General features: G+C 35.8%; 3 protein-coding genes across 3 annotated transcripts; 1 reads left to right on the forward strand and 2 right to left on the reverse strand.

Moving 5' to 3' along the window:
- Positions 1-874: 874 nt before the first annotated feature.
- On the reverse strand, positions 875-1,657 carry LOC111453231. The gene has a single exon (XM_023094239.1). It carries the CDS (start codon positions 1,599-1,601, stop codon positions 930-932), a length of 672 nt encoding a protein of 223 aa, XP_022950007.1. The 5' UTR covers positions 1,602-1,657; the 3' UTR covers positions 875-929.
- A 1,111-nt stretch (positions 1,658-2,768) lies between these two features.
- LOC111453229 lies at positions 2,769-3,838 on the reverse strand. The gene has a single exon (XM_023094237.1). It carries the CDS (start codon positions 3,724-3,726, stop codon positions 2,836-2,838), a length of 891 nt encoding a protein of 296 aa, XP_022950005.1. The 5' UTR covers positions 3,727-3,838; the 3' UTR covers positions 2,769-2,835.
- Positions 3,839-4,601: 763 nt separating this feature from the next.
- LOC111453230 (uracil phosphoribosyltransferase) lies at positions 4,602-8,617 on the forward strand. Its single transcript, XM_023094238.1, has 12 exons — positions 4,602-4,824; positions 4,908-5,000; positions 5,204-5,282; positions 5,910-5,968; positions 6,188-6,265; positions 6,457-6,538; positions 6,713-6,761; positions 7,121-7,182; positions 7,699-7,766; positions 7,991-8,046; positions 8,128-8,175; positions 8,278-8,617. The coding sequence occupies exons 1-12, from the start codon at positions 4,681-4,683 to the stop codon at positions 8,327-8,329; spliced, it is 870 nt and encodes a 289-aa protein (XP_022950006.1). The 5' UTR covers positions 4,602-4,680; the 3' UTR covers positions 8,330-8,617.
- Positions 8,618-9,466: the final 849 nt, after the last annotated feature.

A 9,466-nucleotide genomic window follows, 5' to 3' on the forward strand; every position in this document is an offset into this window, starting at 1 on the left:
ATCACCATAATTATTTTCCACTTTTTTAAAAAATAGTTTTTAATAACTCATTTTTATTTTTATAATTTCATTAAAAATTCAAAATTAAGAAAAAGAAAAGTTTAATAAAATTAAATAGTTATTAAATATTAATTAAAATCAAATAAGGATATTAAGACCTAATTAGCCTGAATAACCTTGAATATTCACGTGTCCAAAGGATATAATTGTAAATTCTCATCGTCTAATTTTATTATAATGTACAAAAGCAAGTTTTTTAAATTTGTTTTAGCCCAAAGCTTCCCCTATAGAGGTTATCTCATAATCTACTTCTTAAGAGTTAGCGTTCTTGTTGAATTGGCATAGTGCCTGATGACTACCTCACAATCCACCCCTTAGCGTCCTTGTTGAGTTGGCACACTGCCCGATAACAATCTCAGAATCCACCCCCTCTTAAGGTCCTAGCGTTTTCTTTGGCAACCCGGTGTCATTTAGCACACCGTCCGGTGACTATCTCACAATCCATCTCGTTTAGGGGCGTAAAGTATTCGCTGGCACATCGTTCAATGAATAGCTCTGATACCATTTATAATGGCTTCAAGCTCACAACTAGCAAATATTGTTATTTTTCCATTTAAAAATTTCTTCTCGAAGTTTTAAATCGTGTTTGTTAGGAAGAGGTTCTCACGTAATACTTCTTTCCCCTTTCCAACCCTAAGTGAGATCTCAATTTTGTTGTCACTCTCTCTATTGTTGTTGTTTCTTCAAATACTTCGTATATCACATCATCCCAATCAATCTTTTTAATCAATCAATTAAAAGAGGAGTACAAAATGAACCCAATTGTTGTATATACACTACAAACATTTGATTATATTATTATATATGAACGCAATGAAAAGGGAAAAGAGAGGGAACAATTGAACAGAACACCATTAGAAATTGAAGGATTAAAAACCAACGGAACCGAAAATAAAATCAGAGAAAGCACCAATCGCCAAATTCTCAACCAGAGAAAACATCGTACTCCCAAACATCGATCCCAAGCTCGGCGGATGATTATTGTTGTGTGCAAATTGAACAGGTCCAGGATACCCAATTTGGTAATTCGGGTATCCCCAACCGGGAAAACCACCGTGGTTAGGAGGTGGCCACGTCGCCCACGGCGGCGGTGCATGGTGGTGCATCCCACGTGACCCAGATGGCCGGTGGGTGTTCTCCCGCGAACCGAAGGGCTTTCGAAGGCATTTGAGATGGATGTTGACCTTACAAGCGCTGCAGCCGTAGACCCAGAGAGAAGAACAATCAGCTTTACAAACAGAGCAGCGGGCAGAGGAGAGCTTGTGGAGGAAGAGCTTATGGTTGGGGTCAATAACGTGGCGGAGGCTGCTGGGGAGGTGGGTGCAAAGTGGGTGGACGTGGAAGTGGCAGTCCTTGCAGTGGTAGAAATTGGCGTGGATGGATTCGCAGCACACGTCGCATACCCGATGTGTTCGAGAGGGAACATGGGGGTTGCGGATCATGTGAGCGAGTGGGTGGCGGTGGAGGAAGGAGGAGAGTTCGTGGGGGTAGTCGGAGGAGGTATGCATCGTCGGAGGATGGTTTGGATGGGCATCAGCCATTTCTCTCGATCAGTACCCACAAACAAAAATAGCGCCTTTGTTGCTTGGGGAGCACTCTTGTTTATATGGGTCTCGTTGCTTTTGGCAAAGACCAAGACTTTTAGGGTTTTTATTAAAAAAAAAAAAAAAAAAAAAAAAATCCTTTGATTTATTGTTGCTGGTCACTGTTAGATGTTATTGTTTTCTTATATATATTTCCGTATAAAACCATGAATGAAATAGAATCCATGCACATCACTCTCAAGTTGAATTTGTATTTTGCCGTGTTCATTTCGAATCATTTGAGTGACATTCAAACTTATAGAGGTGAAAGTTTAAGCCCAAATAATTATATATAAATACACATTGCCTAGATGTTTACTTATTCGATAAGATTTCAAAACTTACCATTTTAATGGATGTTAATTGAAAAAATAATTTTAAATAGTTTTGATATTTTCTCTAAAAAAAAATATTTTTAAACTTTCATAAAAAGTTTAAAATTACCTTTAATTTCGATGGAAAATAGTTAATATTTTATTTCAAAAATATTTTAAAACTTAGTTTCAAAATACCCTCTAATTTTTATGAGTGCTTTAAAAAATATACTTAAATTTTTAGAAGATTTATTAAATATCTTTCAATTAATTTTTAAAAAAAAATACTTTTACCGTTAATAATACACGTCTAAAAAACACTCGTAAATTCAAAAAAATAATATTAAAAGTTTGAAATTGTATTGGTATTTTTTAACCTAGTAAAATTTGTTTTAAACAAAAATGGAAGGGTATTAATTTTTTTTTTTTGGTAAGGTTTAATGATATTTTTGAAATATTATCGAAAGAATATGAGTGTTTTCGAAATAAAATATTAACTAAAGTCAATGACAAGAGTAATTTTTTTTAATTTTTAAAAAATATTTAAGGGTATTATAAGAACAGTAGTAAAATTTTATTAATTTAAATAAGAAGAAATCTTAGTAGAATAGAGAAATAGATAAAAATCTGATTAATTCCAAAGTATTAATTAACAAAAATTACATAAACAATTTTATTTTATTTTTATTTGTTTTTGCTTTATTAATTTTTTTTTTTGTCTGGTTTCTGAGTTTAATAGGGACAATGAATTACTTAAAGTAGTAATTTATAAGTTTTTGTGATAATAATTGACGTATTTTTATTGGAATAAGCTCGAATTTGAACTGAAATGAAAAGGCAAGACATTTCAATTTCCAGTTACAATAATCGAAATCCGACTAGAACCCAATAGGGAACCCAAAAATAACACTAGACATCACGCCAACTGTCAGTCTGCCCACTAGAGCAAACATTGACTTTCCAGGCTTTCCCCCACTAGCCGACGACGGCGGCTGAGCTGCATTTACTGCTTCACTCGTCTGATGATTCCCATTACTGTGCACAAATCCATAATTTGGATACATAAAATGGTAATCGGGAACGCTGTAAGGGGCGGCGTAGCCATAAGCCCCATTATGCCCTCCCATTCCAAAATTACCGTACGGAAATCCCCCACTATTCCACGGAAAATCGCCGCCAGGAAACGGAGGCGGTCCGGCTGCCCACGGCGGCCGTATCCCACGAGACGTTGTCTGACTCGGCGGCGATACGTCCGGTCCAATCAAGCAGTCAAGATGGATATTGACTCTACAGATCTCGCATCCGTACACCCAAAGAGAAGAACAGCCCTGTTTGCAAACAGAGCAGCTACCGTACGGAAGCTTCTGGAGCTTCAGAGAATGTTTGTTGTCGACCACATGGCGGAGCTCTTTCGGGAGTTGGGTGCAGAGTGGGTGGGCGTCGAAATCGCAGTCTTTGCACCGGTAGAACAGCCCCTCAACCGGGTCCCGACAAACGTCGCAGATTCGGTCGTTTAGGCGAGCGCCGCTGGGCTTACGGAGAACCAGAGTGAGGTGGTGGTTGTGGTGGATGGATGAGGAGAGTTTGTCGGGGCAATCGGCGCAGTATTCGTGGAGATCGAAATTGCAGGAATGGCATCGGAACCGGCTGCCGGAACCGGGGGTTTTGCAGGCATCGCAGATGTAATCGTGGTGGCTGTCGGAGTGATACAGCAAAGGGTGGTTTGGATGGGTGAAATGGAACTTGGTTTGGTTCGGCACCGAAGCCATCGTGGTTTGGGTTTCAGAGAAGAGCAGAGGAGATATTAAAGGCGGAGGAGAACGCGTTTTTTTTTTAATTTAGCTTCTCTTATTATTTTGTTGACTTGCTCCTTCTGGTTGACTAGCAAGTTGCCATGATAATAAAAATATTAATTATATTTGAAAATTTTAATGTAATAATATCTAAACTTTTAATTTTAAATGCATATTCATATTAAAAATATAAGAAATTTAAAACCTATAGTATGTTATAAATTGAATTTATATTTATCAAATTGAGATAGGTTAATATAATATATTATATTAATTATACAACTTTTTAAAATATAAAATTTTTAATAATAAGGAGTTATATTATTTTAAGCCTTTACTTTGACCTCTTCAATATTTTTAAACGTGTGAAATTTAATCTATATACAAAAAAAATTAATTTTTTAAGGTTAAATTAATAAAAAAAAATATACTTTCTTTCAAAAATATTTTTAAACTAAAAATTTTAATACATCAAAGTATTGAAAATATAATATATATATTAGATAAAAAAGTGTGAGACGAACATAACTCTTCACAATGGTATGATATTGTCTACTTTAAGTTCTCATGACTTTGCTTTGTGCCTCTCAAAAGACTAGATAGTATTTATTGATTATAAACACATGATCATCTCCAGCAAAAAAGAATATATATAGTCCGATGATTTTGATTGAAATGTTTATTCTGTAGTGTTCAAATGTGTATCTTCTCGTTAGCAATGATAAGGTTCTAATTGGGCCTTAGATTCAATCGTGGCCCAATAGAAACGACTGGGTGAGGCCCACGACCGTTGGTTAGTGGTAGAACAGAGATTATTATTTTTTTAAAAATATATTTTATATTTGAAAAGTGGAACGCAGAATCTGAGACTGCATCTCCGCTAAGAGCGCAGGAAATCGAATCCTGGACTCATTATCATTACTTCCACGAATGGCTTTGTGCCGCATAAATCTTCCTCACCGGTGTTCTTCCGGCACACCGCGCCTTGGCCCCACTTGGTCCCTCCAAAACCCTAATCCTCCTCCTCCTCCTCAATTACTTTCTCCTTTTCCATCTCTTCTCAATTCCAATAAGGTAACGCCTCTTCCCCTTTTGTCGCCTCCCCGATTCTCCCAAACTTGGTACTTATTTATCTCCAATCTTTGTTTTACCATTAGTTATCCTATTCCAGAATCCGGGGCCGAAGCTTTATTGCCATGAACGCTCACATGGCCACGGAACCCAAGCCTGTTTCAGATGATAGAATGCTCGTTAGTACTTCCTTACTCTTTATCTTATTTTGCATTTTTCTGTTTCGCTTAATGTGAGGCTTATTACTAAAGGTTGTAGGAAAATTCGTAAGTACTGATCAGAATTTTGTAAAATGTGTAACTTATAGTTTTAGACTGCTAATTGGATTTGTCGGAACGATTTAATTCGTTTTTTTAATTAAGTGTAGTCGATGGATTTACAGGTTTATGTTCCTCCTCATCCGTTGATCAAGCACTGGGTTTCAGTTTTGAGGAATGAACAAACTCCTTGCCCCATTTTTAGTGAGTATTGATGTAGTTCTTAAAGATGTCTTCTTATCGTACTGTAGATGTAGTAAAAAAAACACTTGTAATTTGCAATGATATGTAGTTTAGGTTGCATGTTTAGAATTATTCGAACTTGGCATGATCGATCTGACTTGTGGAGTGATTTGAATCTCAAACGAGTGTTATTGCCTTAAGATATTAGATCAATAAGGTAATTTGAATTTTAGTTCCCTGGATTTCTTATCATTGAGGCTAAGTTTTTTTGCAATTCTACATTGCATGTCTAGAATCATTCAAGTTTGACATGATCGATCATCTTACTTGTGGAGTGATTTGAATCTCAAACAAATGTTCTTGCCTTGAGATATTTGATCAACAAAGTAATCTAAATCTTACTTTCCCTTATAGTGATGTTCTTATCACCTCGTCTTTCCTGTCTTTGTTAAATTTGTCAATAACAATTTTCATTTCTGAGCCATGAGAAAAACTCCAGGTGAAGTTTTCAATTGAAAAACTGTAGGATGACTGAGATAGTCGAGTTGTGTATTTGAGTAGTGGAAGGCAGTTTTCTCTAGTAAGCTTTCGCTTTTTGCCTATGCCATCAATAATTTGTGGAGGATATTTATGCTTTATTTATTGCAGAAAATGCAATGGCAGAGCTAGGAAGACTGCTTATTTATGAAGCTTCAAGGGATTGGTTGGTTAGTTCTTATACTACTTGAATATTACATTCGAGCCTTCCTTAGTAAACCATTAAATGCTTAGATAAATAAAACTAACTATTATTATTATTTTTGTATTCATGTAATATAAAACTGTTCTGAAGAGAGAAGAACATATCTTCAAGTCTTATTCAAATAAATGTCAGTTTTAGTATATATTTGTATTTACTTACAAATTTGTGGTCCTATCCGTATCAGCCTACTGTAACAGGGGAAATACAGTCACCCATGGGTGTTGCTTCAGTTGAGTTCGTCGACCCAAGAGAGCCTGTGGCGGTTAGACTTCCTTTTTTTCCCCCCCTACTCTTGTTCTGGCCTATTGATTAGTGTTTATACTTCCAGTTTGTTGCCGCCACTCTCACCACAAAAAGGAAAGAAAAGGACAGCAATACAGTTTTGCTGTTTTATTTCTGTGGAATTTCTTGCATTATAGCCTAAAGTTGTTCATTTTACTTTTGCCTTTTCAGATAATTCCCATCCTCAGAGCTGGTCTAGCTCTTGCAGAATACGCATCATCTGTATTGCCTGCAACAAAAATGTACCATCTTGGTAAGGGCAGTAGGATAATGCCATGATGTTCTGATCAGAAAAGATTCATGTGAAGACTGGCGTGTTGTAATTTTGTTTATTTACTTTATATATTTTTTAATCAATTTATTTAGTTACGTCGATATGATCTCAATTTTCATCCCTTTTAATTTCATATTTTCTTTCAAATTAAAGGGATAAGCAGGGACGAGGAGACTCTTCAACCAACTATATATCTTAACAAGTGAGCTTTCCAAGTCATTATAAATATTAATTTGTTAATGACACTTGTTTGTTGCATTTTTCATGCTTTTTCTCTACGTATTATTAAAATTTTTACTTCTTATGGTCATCTCTGTTCTACGACCCTGAGATAAAGCAGTGTCAACTTTCCCTTGTTTTACTAATAAAGCTCTAGATGAATAATGAGGTTTGGAATACCATACCAGTCTTTTTCTCTCCGTATTTTTTTTTGAGTTCAACATATTGGGATGAGGATTCAAACCTTTGATGTTTTGTTTGAGGATATGATGCCTTGACTTATTGAGCTATGCACAAGAGTATATTAACTCTTCACAATTTCATTTTATGTTGTTTTGACAGGTTACCTGAAAATTTTCCTGAAGGTTCTCGAATTTTTGTGGTTGATCCCATGCTTGCAACAGGTTAGTACTATACTAATTAATGGAGCTCCTTTTTTTCTTTTTCATTCTTTGGATAATCATGGTTGCTTAGCTTAGTTGATGTGTACTTGACTTATTCCACGAGACAACTACTTGAGCCAACAACAAATGGTACTGTAAAGCTCATAAGAACGTACATGTTTTTGTCACCGCAGTTTAAATTCATAGCTCTGGAAGTTGGGCCAATTGATGGTTATTAATTCTTTGTATTGCTTGGTAGTTATTCGATTGACGAGAAAGTAATTCTGATCTCTGTATAATTGAACTTTTTATCTTTTGCCTGTTGTTCTAGTATTACTCGTTCCCCTTTCTTTACTCTCTTGTCATTCCTGTCATGACCTCATTTAGAAACTATGTTGTTTGAGAATGTTATAGCATCCACGTAACTTGCACTTGTGTGTCAAGTTAATGTTTACGGGAATCATCATTTAATATAACGGTGAATTGGGCAGTTATTTTATTTACTTTAATATGTTTTTCTGGGTATCATAATTTCAGGTGGCACAGTTGTGGCAGCTCTTGATCTCATAAAGGAACGTGGAATTGGCAACAAGCAAATAAAAGTGGTATTGAAATTAGCAAATCTCTTGCTTTTGTGTCAAGTTTTTTTGGGTATTAACTATCAAAATCAATGCGTCATGGTTTTGCACTGCAGCAGTAGTCAATAATTTTGGATATTGTGTGTCCTTGATGATGGCCATCTAAATAAGTCTCCTTAAATCATATTCAACTGTGAATATCTGAAGTTCTGAAGTCCATTATATACTAAAATTGGATTGTCATATCGCAGATATCTGCTGTTGCTGCACCTCCCGCTCTAAAAAAGCTTAGCGAGAAGTTTCCAGGGTAATCACCCGTTCTATTTGATTCAATCTTAAAACAAAGTCAAAAGTCTTCCACTAATCCTTGGACGTTTGTGATCTTCAGGCTACACGTATACACCGGAATTATTGACCCGACAGTTAACGAAAAAGGGTTTGTTTTATTACCAAATGATTAAGTCTTGATGTTTAGCAGTTTGAAAGTATGAACAAATCTTGCGCACAGTACAGAGGTTGACTAATTGGTTGTTTGCAGGTTTATAATTCCTGGACTTGGAGATGCTGGCGATCGCAGCTTTGGCACATGAAACAGTTTCATTGAGCATCAGAAATTCTGTTGCTTGGTAATGATCTACTTGATTATATGGCGATTGTAAGATTGCGTATACTCAAATGATAATTTCTGAATGTCACGGCAACGAAAGAGTCAGTATAGGAGAATTAGGGGAAAAGCTATATTTATGGACTTAATCGTTCCTCCCTCCTCCATCGATTTTAGTTGTAGTTGTAGTTGTGTTTTTCTAAACTAATATGGTTATTTACAATGCTTGGATTTTGTTATGGTTTCTGAAATCTTTACCATCTAGTTCCTGTAAGTATAATCTTTACAAATCCTTTACTTTCTTGCCATGGTCAATAGCCAGTTCAACCTCCACTGCCACCGCCACAGCCACAGTCACCGCCACCACCTCCACCTCCACCTCCGGTATCACATCCTCCTTCCCCGCCGCCGCCACCACCACTGTCATACCCTCCTCGCCCACTATAATTTTTATTTTTTTATTTTTTTATTTTTTAAATAATCTGGTTAGATCGGTTGACTTTGGAATACTAGAGGGACAGAAGCGATTCATTGACCTATTAAATGTTGGTTATACTTTCTTGGTCGTTGATTATTGAACAAAATGTCTGTCTTGGAAGATAATTGAGTATAATATTATTTTCACAATCATATGGTCGGCTGTTGAAATTATGGATGCAACTTCATGGAAATGAGAAATTTGTAATTGTTTTCTTCCCATTTTAGTCATGATTATGTATTTTTTAAAATAAATATTTGAATTTTTTGTTCCAATTATAAGCCAAAAAACTTTATAAAACTTTTTTTAAAACTCCAAAAATTAACTTAAATGAATTTTCTCTAAAATTTTATCATTTTCATATCAGGTAAATATTTCATAATTTATACCAAACTTTTTTTTGTCAAGATATTTGCAGAAAAACTTATAATTGCAAGAGAATCAAACACACTAATTTATTTCAACACAACCAATGATAAAACACAAATTCTTTACTAATTTTCTTCACTTGTACACCAGATATCCATTCCAAACATAAATGCTGCTACCCTTTACCATCAATCGCCACAGCCGCCTCCGCCGCCACAGCCCCCACCACCGTCGCCACAACCCCCATCACCACCACCCCCACCGCCGCCACAGCCC

The sequence above is a fragment of the Cucurbita moschata genome, unplaced genomic scaffold (assembly GCF_002738365.1).
Source record: "Cucurbita moschata cultivar Rifu unplaced genomic scaffold, Cmos_1.0 Cmo_Scf00015, whole genome shotgun sequence".
Lineage (NCBI taxonomy): Eukaryota > Viridiplantae > Streptophyta > Magnoliopsida > Cucurbitales > Cucurbitaceae > Cucurbita > Cucurbita moschata.